General features: G+C 26.2%; 1 protein-coding gene across 2 annotated transcripts; it reads right to left on the reverse strand.

The window, feature by feature from the left end:
* Positions 1-551: 551 nt before the first annotated feature.
* On the reverse strand, positions 552-16,551 carry LOC145834216 (XK-related protein 9-like). 2 transcript variants are annotated; one of them, XM_082941594.1, is made up of 10 exons: positions 16,392-16,551; positions 15,029-15,123; positions 14,631-14,786; positions 12,358-12,484; positions 11,879-12,088; positions 8,824-8,993; positions 5,078-5,192; positions 2,883-3,091; positions 1,816-2,022; positions 552-1,553 (listed from the first exon to the last, which is right to left on the reverse strand). In XM_082941594.1, exons 1-10 carry the CDS (start codon positions 16,534-16,536, stop codon positions 1,056-1,058), a joined length of 1,932 nt encoding a protein of 643 aa, XP_082797720.1. In that variant the 5' UTR covers positions 16,537-16,551; the 3' UTR covers positions 552-1,055. The 2 variants fall into 2 exon arrangements, with proteins under 2 accessions (XP_082797720.1, XP_082797719.1); XM_082941593.1 differs by having other exon boundaries at positions 1,816-2,025.
* Between the last annotated feature and the right edge of the window lie 324 nt (positions 16,552-16,875).

The following is a 16,875-nucleotide window of genomic DNA, read 5'->3' on the forward strand; positions in this document are numbered from 1 at the left end:
ATGTACAATTAACAACAGCAGTGGCAGTATCACAACGTTTTGTTGGCTTTAAGCGACTAATTTAAAATATATAATTTGAATTTAAGAGAATTGTGCAACACTGAGTATTCAACAAAACTAAACAACTACAGTTTGTTAGATATTGAACAGAGTTTTTTAATATAGCTCATTACAATGCATAAACTTTTAATTTACAACACTAACACTTGATAATATTTTAAAAAATTGATTACAAACCTTTAAAACACTTTATGATAAAATTAAAACTTAAGTATAGGTTATAGCTATATTTTAAAGATTTACTTTAAATGTTGTCTGCAAAAAGTAATTGAATATAAGTTTACTAATGCTTTAATTTTAATAACTATTGTTTTTGATTCAAATTAAAATGAAGCCTTAAAAACTTATAAATTTTTGATGAAAAACTTTTTTTTAAGTAATTAACATGATTGGCTCTTAAAACTTTTAAACTTGTTAAAGAAACTAATCCGTATAATTTTAAAGAATACACTTCAAAAAATTTATACAACCTTTTTTCAAAGCTTGGCTGCAGTTTATAGATTTAATTTAAAAATAATAAACGAGTTTAGTCTGTTAAAAAACAAGCAATTAAGTTGTAAGCTGCTACAAAGTTGATTTAAATATTTATAATGAATATCAAACTTAAAACTTTTTAAAGTGCGTATGAATATTTTGGGAAACAAATAATTTCTAAGTAACCCTGTACAAAAATAAAATTATTTAACAAACAAAAAAGTTAAACTGTTATAAAATAAAACCAGCGCTTGATTAAAACACTTATCAAATGTTGAAACATTTTAGAAGTCATAAAAACTTATAATGAGCGAGTTTATAAAATAAAAACTTAAATACAAATGTGTATGATTTAATTTATACCTGAATAAATGCTTTTAACAATGCGTAAAAAGAAAATAAATAAAGAAAATCTCGTCAAAGTTTATACAATTAAAGTAGATCCCGCTACTACAAACGAAACTTCTACAAAAAACTTAATTTCAATAAAACGATAGAAAAAATTCAGCCCGATTGTGACGTCACACAAAGCCGCTCGCCTTCTGATTCTGCGGCAAGAGCGGCGATTTTGCTCGCCTGGTGGCGCACTTGTACGCGGTGTTGTTACGGTCGAATGAGCACCGATCGTTAGAGCGCGAAGAGGACTCCTCGTCGCCGTGGCAACTGACGTCATCGTCAGTCGGCACCTGGCGAACCTGCACTTTGGGTTTTTTGGAGGCCCGGTTGACGAACGAATTGGAGGGGGCGAGCTTTGTAATGACCGAGTCCCTCTTGCTGTGGTTGGCCACTTGGTTAGCTTGGCCGAACAACGTGTCCTGGTCGCACTTGTTCCTGATGGCCACCCGGTGCTGCTGGTTGCCGTGGACGCGTCGCTGGGGAACGGGATCGACCGACTGCACCCTCTCGTATATGACCAAGGGGACGTCCTGACCGTTTTGGGGCTGCGGGGTTAGCATGATGTTGAGGTGCTGGTCCAACCACTTTTCCACCCTTGATTGTCCGGACATGTCACGTTGTACCTTTTGTAAGTTTTTGGTATTTAACTTAATAAAAAAACTTTAAATCATTGTATAACATATTAGACAATTATAAAGCTCTTGTAAACAAAATTAAGCAGAAAAGTTTTATACTTTTTTTTAAAGTTTTTTTAGTGCTAACTGACATTAAGTATTATTTACAAACATAGATGGTTATTATGGGTGAAAATCATAAAAAACTTTAAACTTTCAAATGGATTCAATATCATAGCTAATTTAAAGGTTTGTTTTATGCAAAGCAAACCTGAAACCCATCGTTTCTCAAATCGACGCCCCAATCCTCGTCATGTTTGTTTCTAGGTCTGACCCGTTTACCTTGCGCACCGTTGTTCGCAATTTTAGGACTTTTGGTCTTTTTCTCTGCTTGACTTTGGTGAAAAGGCGACTTTTTAGGAGACTTTTGAGGCAGCTTTACAACTCTTCCATTGTTTGAAGATCTTAGCTTTGGAGTCTTCTAAAAAAAACTAATGATAAAAGAGAAAAAGAACCGTAAAACTCTAAAACTAATTAAGTGAAAGACAAAGTTATAAGTTTGCTTAAACGAAAAACTAGTCGTTAAAAGCAGATAATTAGAAAAGAAGTTATTTAAAAGTATGTTTCTTGAAGGGTACAGGGAATTCAACATCTTACTTTTTACAAAAAAATAAATTGACTCTTATTTCAAAGCTTAAAATGTATACTGTAAGATAGTTTTTACAGAAGAAAACTTCAATTAACTTTTAAGATATAAAAAGTTTTGTAAAAAATTTCTGATACAACCGTATGGAATTGAAAATTTTCAAGGGCAATTTTCTCGGAATTTTAAAAAATCACTAAAAATCAATCTACTCCTTTATTTTTAAAGCAATTTAATTCAAATTTACAGAAAATATACTTTTTAGTATTAAAAACAACTTGTAGGAAGCGGATTTTTAAAAAAGTCATATTTAAAAAAAAATTCTTTTTCACTTTTTATAATTTTTTTTTAACCAAAATTAAAAAAGCTGTTTTGTACAAGTTGTTTAAACTTATTAAAGGTTACTCTGAAAACTTTTTTAAACAATTTATCAAAAACTGAAGAAGGAGATAGATTTTTGGTGAAATAGTCTATTTTTGCCTTTTTAGTTTGCTCCTCACATAAAAAACCTATTGAATGCCTTAACTTTGATTGCTTATATCTCAAAAGTTACTTTGAGTTTTAACAAGCGGTAAAAAGTTTTAAGTAGCTAATTTATTATGTAAAAAATAAAACTTAAATACAAGAAAATCTTTTACCCAGCCCCCCTTCGCCCTTAATAGATTTTATTTCAAAAACATCTGTACAAAACTAACTTGAACCGGCTCCACTGCCACGGGGTGAACAATGTGGTTGAACTTCTCGCGTGACTGCGACTCGGAGGGGGGCGCCCGCTTCTTTGTGACGTCACTGTGACAGAGGCAGCAGGTCTTGATGAAGTGCAGGGTGGCGATCTCGTTGCAAGACGGAATGCTGTCGACTTTCGGGTGGAAGTGCAGATAGTAGATGACCATTCCTAAGAAGCCTATTAAAACAGCGGTTCAAGAATAATTTTTAAGAGACAAGTCAGGAAAACTTTAATGCTAAATTTTAATCAGGCTAAAAAATACTTTGAATATTTCTGCTGCAAAATTTCTAGTTCTTAATTCTAATTAACTGATGATGTAATTATTTAAGCTAGTGGTCCCCACGGGGTGCAGTGCACCTATGTTCATCGTACAGAAGTCTGCATAGAAGTAATTTCACTTTGCAAATAATATTAAACGGATGAAAGTTATTTTTTAGATGACGTTTGCTTTGTCTTTTTCCATTATTTATGAAAGCTTATCGTAAGATAAGTTAAAAGCTATATAATTTTTTTTACATGTTAAACAAAAAGTAGTGTTTATTAATAATAATTAATGATACTTTTAGTCAAATGTGCACATAACTTATTTTCCAGTAATAAACTGTGCAAGGGTGCTTATTTTTACAGCTACTTTTGATTTTCCAGCTGAAAAAATTTTGTTTTGGAAATATCATAAAACACTCTGTACAAAATTTTAGATGATTTGAAGAAACTTTCACCTTGGCACCAACCGATTTTCTAAAAGCCACCCCAATTCAAAATGTATGGGATCCGAAAATTGCGACCTTGGGGTTTTAAGCTCATTTTTTTACATGTGGCTAACTGTCACACAAACACACTGTGAACAATTTAAAACGATATGTTGAATGGTTTAATGAGAAGTTTAAAAGGAAGTTTAATGGTGGAATATTTTGATTTATGTAATTTTTATCACTTTTTGTAACTTTTATTGAACTTCCAGTTTTTTTAATAAAAACAAGAAATTCTACTATAAAACTTTCTTTAAGCGTTTTAAATTATTCACAGTGTGTTTGTGTGACAATTAGCGACTTTAAAAAAGTTTAGTTAAAAACTATAAGGTCGCAATTTTCGGATTCCATACATTTTGCATTGGGGTGGTTTTTAGAAAATTGGTTGGTGCCAAGGTGAAAGTTTCTTCAGATCATCTAAAATTTTGTACAGAAAGTTTTTATGATATTACCGAAACATAAAACTTTTTCCAGCTGGAAAATCAAAAGTAGCTGTAAAAATAAGCACCCTACTGAGCACAGTTTTAAAAAAAATTGAAGACCACTGATCTAATCTATTTTAAATAGAACAGTTTTATACTAATATTGATAACTTTCTTTTTATTTTTTTCTACATTTGTTTAGCCCTAACATTGGATAAAAAATGTATAAAAAACTAAAGAAGTAAAACTAAACGTTTCCTTAATATTTTAAACAATCCACTTCAATTAATTTTTGAATTCTAAACTTAGATCACTTATTTTTGTTTTTTAATAATTATATTTTGAATGTACATATGTTGCTTTCTTAATTGCAGTTTTCTAATTCTTTGATAAAGTTTTAAAAATAGTTTTTTGAAAGTATATCTCTTAATAGACGTTTAAAAAAAACTCAAATTTACTAATGCAATAATGTACAACAACTTTAAAAAAATTATATTAACTTTTAAAATCATAATACTTGTCATAACAAACTTGTTAAAAACAAAAGTTTTTGTTTAAAATTACGGAATTGCAGTAAACACAATATTAAAAAATATTAAATTAAATTGTTTTTTAATCATACTTACCAAACACTGGTTGAGTTTATAACAGAACGACTGTTTAAGAAAAAAAACAATTAAAATAGTTTCCAACCCATTTCTTTTTTAATTAAAATATTCAAATGTAACAAGTATGAAAAAAATTATGTAAAAAATGTTTAAAAACTAATTTAAAGGTACTATTAAGCATCAAAATAACAATATTTTTTTACAGGTATTTAAAACAAACTTAAATAAAATTAAGTTGTCAATACAAACGTTTTTAATTCAAGTAAAAAACTTTTTAAACATTTTTTTTAGAAAAAAACATTTTTTTAATTACATTTTTCAATTACATTTATAATTACAATTTTTAATTACATAGCATGGCATGTATAATTGTAAGGAACGTACCTAGACAAAAGGAGGACCACACAAATATTATTGAAGGTAAATCATACCACCTTAACACATTAGGGCGGTAAACCCAGTACAGTGTAGTTATCATGATGGCTTCTGCTATGTTGATCTGTATATATTGTTACATTAGTAAATTTAAAACGACTAATTTTTTTAACCATATATAATTTGTATAATATGTTGTAAATAAACAGTTGAATACATTATAACTGAACAATAACAAACTTTTACTTTATGTTCGTTATGAATTTATTACCTAAAATATTAGTGGTAAAAAAAATTTAAAATTTGTTATAGGAAATTAATGAAAAATTTGAAACAATAATAGTTTCAGTATAATTTAACTTGATACTAGCTTTCTTTTTTAACTAAGAGTATTTTGTTTTATGTTAGTTTCGTTATACAAACACAGTTTAAAGTTTTTAAACTAGAGAATGCTTAACTAGTAACCTTTTTTTAACGTTATCAGTTTGTTAACAACAACCGCATAAAACGAAAATTCAAAATGTTATAAATAATTTTGCATTTTATTTTACGTGAAGTTTAAACAAAATTGAAAAATAAAACAACTAAAAAATTCATATTTATTTATTTTATCTGTAGAAACTTTTTTTTCAAAAAGACTTTAAAATTTCTTACATAAATTTTTCAACTTACAGTATAAATTCTATAGCTACCCATGCTGTTGTTTTCTTATTCAAAGCCATTACATATAAAACTTGTACCTTTATTAAAAAATAAAACGAAACAAAGTTTCAGCCGAAGTTGTCTATAAATGCGCTAATGCTAATTTGGCGTACGTAGACAATACTTTTTATCATAAAACAAAACTTGAAAAATTTGAAAGTATACCACAATCGAAACAAAAATGAACTATGTGACAGAAATTTTTTAAAGTTCCTATTTCATTGAAAGCAATCTAAGTTTATTTAAAAAGTAATTTATTCTTCTACAATATAGATAAAGTACAATTTATCACAACATGGTTTTATCGCAACAATGACAACATATGGTGAGCTTGGGTGCAAGGTTAATGCGAGCTTAGGAGAATGTTGTTCTCGCAAATCCATTAAGCAATCGTCAATTTCAGCCAAATTTCACGGTTATAAATTAATAAAAGTTTACACAAGTGATGTGCTTGGATTGAAATTTTACATTTTAAAATAAAATTAGTAACTTTAAACAGATTTAATTTCCTCAAGCCAACCAAAACATAAACTAATTGAAAACTTTTAGCTAAAAATATAAAATTAGACATCAATGCAAATTTTGGTATACACAAAAATAGCGAAAAAAAACAGTATTTTTTTATTAAATAATAACGTACAAATCAAGCAATTTAACTTAACTACTGTAAAATACTAAGATTCACGATATATTATATAGAACTAATAAGTAATAATTAAATCTAATTTCTCATACTCATCATATAACTTTAGCTGTAAAAAGTATATTTAAATAACAAATGTCGTCTTTAAGCTTATACAAGTGCGCGTCTTGAAGAATTTACATTATGAAAAATTAATATCAAAACGCATATGCAGAACGAAAATCTCAAGGCAAAATCAAAATATGTTTCATAAATCAACATAAGGCGAAAGAATTCGCTTGAAATAGCAAATCAATTTCCCTATACAGTTTTTGATGGCAGCTAACTTCAAACAAAAGAAAAAAATAAAAACAACTTCAGTTTTAAGAACAGTTTTAATTAAAAGTGTTAAAAGAAAAAAACTATAAACTACCACAATACTTTTTTAACTAACTATATTTTTAATATTTATTTTGAATGCTAAAGTACAAAACCAAGAGTTCTCACATTTACTTAATAAAGGAAATTATAAAGTAATTTTAAGTTGCAGTTTATCATTTTTAATTTTTTTTTTTTCAATTACTCATAATCTAATAAAATTAAAGACTTTTGAAATGTGCACAGTAGTGTACTTCAAAAAGTAATAAAACTATAAATATATATACATATATACAGAAGTATGTATCAATGTTTATAACAAAGTCTGCTATTTATTATGTTTTACAATATTTAAAAAAATCGAAGTAAATGAAAATATGCATAAAAAATAATCTAATGTAAATTTAATGTACATAAAATTTTTCAATGATGATCAATAGTTCATGTTTAAAAAAATTAAAACTTATACTTATAAAAAAATTGGTAGCACTGTAAATAATAAATTTAGTTTTTACTTAAAATATAAACACTAAACTATAATTAAAATATTGATTTCGAATGTTTCTATTAAATACTTAAAAATGTTCATTTATGGTAAATGGAAATTTTTTTGATAGTTTTTAACATTTTTAAGAGTTATTATGCCGGAGGCTGAAAATAATAAAATAAAAATTTATTGTCACACGACTCTATTTAGCAATAATTTAAGACAATGTTAAAATTTTATTTTCCAAAAATTAGTTTAAAATGCTCTAAAATTTTGTTAAGTCTTAAAAAAATTTTAAACATAATGTTTGTTTTTTAAAGCTTTAGCAACTTATAATATAATTGGGTTATTTATTTTAGTTACCATTTTAGTTTTTACTAAACTGCTTTTGTATATATTGACAAAATAATGATATAAAAATTATTAATAGTAATAAAAATGCTAATAAAAATATTAAGTCTGTTAAAACTTTTTCCAACTATATTTCTTTATTTTATTAGACGTATCATAAGTTATTGAACTTTAACATAATAACTAGTTACCAAAATAAATACATATAATTTAATAAACATTAAACAAAACTTAATTTTTTTTTAAAGACTTAAACCATATTATTATATAACTACTTATGGTTAAAACTTTATAATTATATATTTTGAACTAAATACACGTATTGCTAAGAGTAATAAAGCTTTAAAAGTGTGTCAAACTATACAAATTTTATAAAACTTTGTGCAAATACCTAATTAAAAACTTCACAACTTTATAAATTTGTTTAAATATATGGTAGAAAACTTTAGTATTTTCTTAAAGTACATAAAAAAATTGTTTCTTTTCATACAAAAGATCTAATAAACTACTAATGTACCATCTAAAACATGTGTAAGGCAAGTCAACACATTTATATAACTCATTTAAAATACCTTAAAACATTAAAAATAAATAAATAAACAATAAAAATAGAATTAAATTTGTTAGCATTAACATTTTTAGAGAAACAAATTATTAATGTCACTAAAAGTTAGTTAGACATAGCATATGAGAAAATCACTCAATGCTATGTAAGATAAAAAAATTTAGTTGACCACAAAAATATTTTTTCTACAAATTTGTAATGATAATCCAATTTTTTGAGGTTGAAAACTTTGCAGACGCTTTGTATAAAAGGTTAATAAACGTTTATGATTGAAAAAGAAATAAATACGGAGTGTAAATTAGACTTTCAACAATTATATGACTTTAACTCCTTTATAACTATATAATTCAAAAACAACATTTAAACTTTTAATAACAATCAATATAACTTCTTAGCTTTTACGACGTATTAAAATAAAGGATATATATCTATAAAAGCAGAATTTTTTTGCAAACAAACCCTAAATGAGTCTAAAATGACGTGATACCAACGCGTAAACTTTTAGAGAAAATTCCTTCGAGTTTGTTTCGCAACACCGAAACGCAGCCAAGAAAACAAAAGTGAAGTTCGCAAAAAACTCTAAATTTTGACGGCTAAAAACGCAATGCGAAGCGGTTGTCGTAACGCAATCTAGCAAGCGGCCAACTCACAGTGTAATACAAGAACATTCGGCTCCTGCTGTTTCCCTCTTTGACGTTGAAGAACGAAAACACGTAGACGACGGCCAACACGACGTTGAACATCCTCTCCTCGCAGATCGTCTCGCAAAAATCTGTTTGCTGCTGAATCAACCAGACGAGCATGAGTAGAAAGTGACCGCCTGGTCGTAAATAACAGTTTGAGAATTTTCACTGAAACTAACACTGGTAAAATTTGTCTGTGAACATTTTTAGCTTAACTAAAAATACTTCAAGTATAAATTGTTTTGATGTAAGTATCTATTCGAAATAGGGGCTGGCAACTTACGGAAAAAACAAGCAACAATAAATTCTAACGTAACAACTACAAATGAGACTTTTCTATTTTCAAACAAACTCGATTTTAGTACACATTAATGCTTATTAATTGTATACTTTAGTACAACTTTGCTTTCAAAAAGGTTTTAAAATTGTTTTATTTTTTTTAGTTATGTAGCCTTTTAGCACAACAACTAAAACACTTGCTTTTTTTTCGATAATCGTAAAACTTTATTGCAAAAATTACCAAAACAAATTAAAAGTTAGTGAATCTTAAGAGTTTAAAAAAATAATAACTAATTATAATTAAAAAAAAAACTTGTTACACCTTCTTAAGCATAAAATTAGTTTAAGTATATTGTTTTTAAATAATCTGGAAAGCTATTTTAAAAAGGAAATCTTTTTTTGTAATATAAAACAAAATTAAGAAATTTCATCTAGGTTTAATTACGGTTTTTTAATTATTACAAAACTAAACAAGAAATAAATTGTAAAATATTATAAACATGTTATGTAACTAAAAGACTTATTGCACATTTTTTATTTATTAATATTGGGGACTATACATTCTTAGTAACTTTACTGTTTAGTTTGAATTTCAATTGTTGTTCTGTTTAACCTACGTTTTAAAACAACAATATATATTTATAGATTTAAACGATAATTTCAATTTATATTTATTAATAAAATTATTGTTATGTCGCCAAAAATATAATGATTAACTGACTGTAGTTGTGTTCTAAATCAAATCTTTTATGAAAATTCAAGATTGTTTAGATACATTTATACATTTTTATATATAATTGTATGTACACCAGATTGATAAAAATAGAACCAAATTTAAACACCTTATAAAAAATCAAGAATATTTTTAAAATATAACTAAGTGTGTTGCTCATCAGAAATTATAGAACAAACACTTACAATGTTTTGATAATCAGGGTTGCCTAATAATTTTTTAAATTTCTTACAGGATTTTAAAAAACACGTTTTTTAGACTATTTTTAGTTTTTTTAGTTTAAAACTTTAAGTTAAAAAATTTGTCTTCATAGTATAGCAACATTGAAAATATACTATTTAGCTACTTCATACATCTTTATGACAGATTTTTTGCATCTTATTTTAAATTATTTAAACTCAAGGTGTTTTCAGGATTTCAGGTTTTTGGCAACCCTGAATAACAGATATTACAGGGTTGCCACTCTTTGAGCCAAAAAATCTTCCCTGAGTGACCAAAAATTTCCCTGAGTAACCTTAAATTTCCCTGAGTTTCCCTGAGTATTTTCAAATCGTAAAAAAAAAAATTTCTCTTCTAACACAAATAATTAATACCTCATTCTCATTTTTCTTCTTTAATAATAAAAGAAAGGTTGTATGTGTATGCTTCTGCATTAAATTTATGAAAAAAAACTGTTTTCAAAAACTCAATCTTAAAAGGTTTAAACCAACTAAAAATTAAAAACTAAATTTTTGCACAACTTTGTGTAAACTTGTTAGTTAACTTTCTACATTAAAGAATAAAGTTTAATCTGTTTGACATTTTAATTGACAAAATTTAATTATACTATAATAATAATTTCACATGAAGAACTCACTTAAATGCATACATAATAATACATTATGACTTGTATGTCTTTCCTAGCAACTGTTCTGAATGCAGTAAATAAAACTTAAAAGCTTAACATTATTGTAAAAAAACCTGCAAAAAGAAAGTTTAAAGAAATAGCTAAAGAAATATCTCATATCAAAGTACAACTTAATAACTAACAACTGATACAAAATGATCTAAAATTAAAATTTTGTTTATGTCTTTTAGATGTTCATACACAATCTATTTTAAATAACTGAAAACATAATTTTGATTTTAAAACAATTTCACATTACCTAATAAAAAAACCTTAATACTGTTTTTTTAAGTATGCAATTTCTAAATCAATAGTTTTAATTTTATTTTCAAGTTTATTTGCGTTGTCCTTAGCAGCTATTCCTCTTGCTAATAATTCTTTCATTGCTTCTAAATCAGACTGTTTGTTGGCATCTGCAGTATACTTGTCATAGTAATATTGAAGAACTAGCCGCAAGGCTAAAAAAATTCTAAATAACCACTTAAATAATAAAAATTACTACTTTTGAACAAAATATTGAAACTGGATTAACTTAACCTCATTCTAGATCTAGAAAAAAAATTCCCTGAGATTTTCAAAAACTTCCCTGAAATTTAGAGAAAAAATCAAAACTTCCCTGAGTTTCCCTGAGTTAAAAGAAAAATGCCAAAATTCCCTGAGTTTCCCTGAGATTCCCTGAGATTTTCTACAGTTTGAAAATTCCCTGTGACTCCCTGAGTTCCCTGAGTGTGTGGCAACCCTGATATTAGTAAAAAGAAAAATTATAATTAACTTCATAGATATTCTAAATGCTTTATGCAATGGATATTGCTTTGTAGACTTTTACCTATCTGTTAGAAAATTTATATAGCATATAAAATTTAAGAAAATACATGAACGACATTATAGTTTAAAAAAAGTTATCTTATGGAAGATTGAAACAAAAAAGGGTCTCTTCCCTTATTCCACAACTCTAGTTAAACTTTTACAGAATTTTAAAAAAAGTTGCATTTTTATTTGAACTTTAAGTAATAATACTTATGTTTTTTTATTTTTTTAAAGTATCTTTTTATAACTTTTTTGCAATATGGAAACGAATATTTAAACAGCATATTAAAACATACTAGTGCATAACAACAACCCACCGACGCAAACAAAAGTGAGTTGATGAAGCATCGTTGCCAGCATGACGATGACCACGATCCTGCTGCTGATCATGCCGCACCTCCACACCATGTGGAACACCATCCCTATGTACGATATCCTCTTCGGGTTGTTCGAGGACTGGCGCAGCACTTTCGTGTAAGCAACGATGGCCCATGCGAGCGATATGAGCGAGGAAAAAGCTGAAATCCCTGCGTGAAAATTGGAGTTTGTTTACTTGACACTTAATATACAAAGTTTTTTTTTTTGATTAAAAGTTCACTTAAATTTTTTTTAGGTATTAATATTTTTATGGTGAGTTAATTATTGTTTTAGATTATTTAACTTTTGAAAAAAATCAACTATATAAGGTAAATAAAGTTACAATAACTACTCACTTATGTATAAGCAAAAAAATACAATTTATCAAATATGTATTACTTTAAATTAAAACAATACCAAAAAATAAGACAGCACACACCAGTAAGTATGTAGTTGTCTTCGGTAAGTAGCATTAAGTAAGTTTGTAAAACCAATTGAGGTGCGGATTCCAACAAACTTTCAAACACTCGAAGCATGCCAACATCGCTCATTTCTATGTACAACGCCTGTGTGTATTTAATTATTTTGATTTATTGTGCAATATCTATAAAAAATACAGCTTGAAAATATGTTTTGCAGTAAAATCTTAATAAAGTTTATTTGTGCTTTATATTAATAGAATACCATTTTTTTTATAGCTTTAAATAAATGATAGCACTAAAACATTTTTAAAGTAATTAAAAAACTAACAAAAGGGGCAAAATCAATTAGTAACTATTAATTGATTTAAGAATAATTAAATTAACTTACAACTAATAACTTATAGTTTAAAATAAAACTAAAAAAATAAACTTAAAAATAACAACGTATTAATTAAAAAAATACAAAAATTAGTTAGAGTTTTTATAAAAAAAAAATTATTAAAAAAGACTGTTTTAAAACACAGTTTTTTTTTAACGGTGCATACAACAAATGTTTTGGATACAAAGTTATTTATTTTTTAAGGGTATAGGGTAATAATCTTTTTTTTTTTGAACATTAGTCTTTTTTTTTCATACAAACTAAGCTACCAGTTGATTTTTAACGTTTTTGAAAAAAATCTAAAGTAACTTTTGAGATATAAGTGATCAAAACTAGAAGGTTCAACAGGTTATTTAGAGGAGGCGCAAACTAAAAAGGCGAACTTAAAGTATTTAACTAAAAAATTGTCTCCTTTTCCAAATTTTAGGTAAATACTTTCTCCGAGAGATCTTATATAAATTTTTAACTTTTTTTAATTAATATTGGGCATAAGATTTTATTTCAAAAATCTTCTTCCTACAAAACGTTTATAATCTTTAAATGAACATTTTCTAAAAACTTAAGAAAATTACTCTATAAATGAAGGAGGAAGATTTTTTTTTCAAAGTTCCAAGAAAATTTTGCTGTATATTTTTTTTATCAATAGGGTTATATGATATTTTTTCACAAAACTGGTTATAATTCAAAATTTAATGTTTTTTTTTTGTTCTATAAAAAAACTTCTTATATTTTACAGTGTAAGCTTTCAAACAAGATGCAATGTTAACTTTTGTAAAAAAATGTTGAATCCCCCATATGCTCTTTTTTAGTAAAGCTAAAAACTTTTAAAGAACAGTTTCTGATTTTTGAAATATTTTAAAATTAATTGAAAGTATTTTAAATCAAATTATATTCAAAGTTGAATATAAAAATATAGTATGGATGAGCTTAAGATATAAATTACATTTTTAATGCAATCAAAGTTGTGGTTTCTCGCGACTATACCTGTCTGATAAGTCGTAATAAAGACAAAACTGGTCCTAGATTGTCTCAGATACTGTTGTTGATGTTCGTGTGTTAAAGTAACAATTTATTATGGTTAAATTAACTTCTAGAAATGTTTCATTTTGTTTAAAGTTATTGACCATTTTAATGATAAGTGTTTTAAAGTAAACATTGTTGGGTTTAAAAAACTTGGATCAACAAACAATTACCAAGTCAAGAGACTTATTTATAGTCAATTGATGAGTACTTATCTGAAGTACAAGAATAAGCATGACATGTACTACCCAACAAAACATCAAAATTAGAAGCAAAACCTACTAGCTGAACAAAAGACCACTAAAAACGCATAGCATTTGCAGTAAAATTGCATCAAAAAATAGGTGAAGAAGTTTCAAAAAGTTTTAGAACTATCAAATTTTAATAGTGCTTTCGAAATAAGAATGATCAGGACATAATTAAAACAGCTCCAAGAATTGAGAAAGAGCAGAAAAAATTTAATCTAAACTAAGGTATGTATCCAGTTTTTAAATAAAAAATGTAAATTATGTTTTACAACAGTGTTTTCTAAAATGTGCATATAAAATACTTTCTGCTTGGAAAATAAATACTTTTATAGGATACTACTACAGTTTGAGTTTGTTTAAACTTAACTATTTCTATTAGTTTTTAACGTGTTTATCTTATTTCAAAAAATAAGAACAACTAAAAAAATGATAAATATTAACAATCTAACAGTGAACTTTTATTTTAACGACCTACTTGCTTTGCACAGCTTTTTTATGTCTGCCAAGAACCACTACTCTATAAAATACTGTTTAGGTAAACTGAAACAACCTAAATCTTATAACCTTGGTTGTTCTTTTGTTTTAATGTTCTTAGTTCAGTTTGTGAAAGTTTACAATGAATGTTGTAATAAGCTTTACATACCTGATAATCATCTATCTTTTTACTTCTTCTTGCATTAAACCCGTGTGATAGAACAAGTAGGTATCTGTGGACTGGAGCCATCATGAAAACGTGAGACATTATCATCCAAAATGTTAGCTTATTTCCATCTAGTCTGTGCCATCTAAAACTGAACACCTATGTAAATTTGTAAACAGTTATGATTAAATTTTGAATATAAAACCTTTTAATGACTATAAAATAGATATTAATGAAAACACTATTAAATTATGAAATTCAGAAAACACATTTGACATTTTTTTTTTCTTTTTATATAAAACTTTTTTAATTAAAAATAAACCTACTAACTTTTGACTTTAACTTAAAACTTAATAAACAATAATTACAAAACTTATATAAGGATTTACATTTTGACAAACCTGTATAACAATGCCTGGCAATATAAAAAACACAGCTGTTATAATTGCCCAGTAGTACCTTTCATCTCTTATATACAATCCAATCAGCAAAATATCTGTAAAAAAAATAGTTGAGCATAAGTATATTTTACTGTATTTTTCTTTAAATTTGTTCTAGTTACAAACTGAATATTCATTTAAAATAACAAATTTTGGTAGTTTAAGGGCATAGAGGGTGTCCGACATATTTTTTTACTAAAAATAACATTGGATCTTATATGAAAGCCTTAAGTACAAACTACAAGCCAGTTTTTATAGAATTAAAAAATATTATTAACTTTTGAGATATTGTAATTTTTGTAAAAAGTTTCCGATACAAACGTATGGACAGCAAGTTTTTTGGGGTCAATTTTCTAGTAAATTTAAAAAATCACTAAAAACCTATGTTCTCTTTCATTTTTTGAGATAGAGACCTCAAATTTTCAGGAAACGTTTCTTTTATAGTTTAAAAGACTTCAAATGTTGGAATTTTTAAAATATTTGAAAAAAAAAGTTTTAAATAAAAAATACAAAAAAATAAGTGTTTTTTTTTTTAATTTCATTTTTCAAAATTAAAAAAACTCCCGCAATCAATCTTTTTAAAATTCAATAATATGAAGGAGGAGATAGATTTTTGGTGAAAAGGGCTTTTTTTGCGTTTTTAGTTTGTGCCTTCCATTAGAAACCTATTGAGGTCACCCACTTTGACTGCTTATATCTCAAAAAATACTTTGAACTTTTTCAAACGGTTAAAAATGTCTGATAGCTCTGATAAAACTCTATAAAAAAAGATCAACTTGTAAAAATCAATGTGGACCCACCCCCTATGCCCTTAACTGTTTTGTCATCTTATTAGTAATTTGTCTTTTATTAAAAATTTATATAATTAATACTTAAATTTTTAAAAAGAAATTGTGTATGCTTACTTAAATAAAAAACAAAGTACTTTTACTAAATAAAGTCAAGTTTACCACTATAATTATTAGTTTATAGGTGCAGTTTAAATTATATAAAAAAATGTAGACAAACTACAAAGTATGAAAAACAGGAATATTTTATTAAGGTTTGTTTGAAACTTTTCAACCTTATTATTTACAATTTCAATTGTCATAAAGTTTCTGATAATTTTTGATTAGCTATAAAAACATCTGTATAAAGCTTAAAGTTTTTTTAAGGTTTATGTATTAGTATATCTTAATATATCTTTATGAAAGAATAACTAAATAATTACATCTAATAAATAAACTATCTTTGAAACTTAAAAGAATAAATTACTTAAATCGTAATTTTTTACTTATAAACTATAATAACTTTTTATATTAGAACTAGAACAAAAAATATGTACCAGTACTAATATCTGCAATGTAAGTCAAGGTTGAAACAATGACACATATTGAATCAAACCACGTAAATCTAAAGTCTGGTAAATTTTGCAGTCGTTTTTCAACTGGACCTAAATATACTGTGTTGTTCTTTTTGTTCTCCAACATTTTTATCTATGTATTCATAACTCTATAAAAATTTTAAAAGTTGAAAAGTAAAAACAAGTATGCATACTTAATATTTTCATTACATTTTGTTTTTAGTTACATACAAGTTTACTTTTTTTAACAATTTATTCATCTACTACTAATTCTACTTATATTTATCTGCATTTTATTCAAAAAATAAAAAAGTAAATTATTCTATACTTATAGTATAGTGATTACTAAATGTAAACTTAATAAGTTGCTTATTTTGATTTTAAAACAGTTTAAGATAAAGCACTTATTTATATATAACTTCAAATAAAATGTACAAAGTTTTTTTTTTGGTTTAACAAAGTATTA

The sequence above is a fragment of the Thalia democratica genome, chromosome 4, assembly GCF_965202585.1.
Source record: "Thalia democratica chromosome 4, ktThaDemo2.hap1.1, whole genome shotgun sequence".
Taxonomy (NCBI): domain Eukaryota; kingdom Metazoa; phylum Chordata; class Thaliacea; order Salpida; family Salpidae; genus Thalia; species Thalia democratica.

Bases quoted from the DNA above. Each gene is read 5' to 3' on its own strand.
- LOC145834216 (XM_082941593.1), bottom strand. From the start codon at position 16,536: ATGTTGGAGAACAAAAAGAACAACACAGTATATTTAGGTCCAGTTGAA. The intron at 14,787-15,028 runs GTTTGTCAAAAT...AAATTTACATAG, and splicing joins TGCCAGGCATTGTTATACAG to GTGTTCAGTTTTAGATGGCA. The intron at 12,089-12,357 runs GTGTGTGCTGTC...ATTTTCACGCAG, and splicing joins AGACAACTACATACTTACTG to GGATTTCAGCTTTTTCCTCG.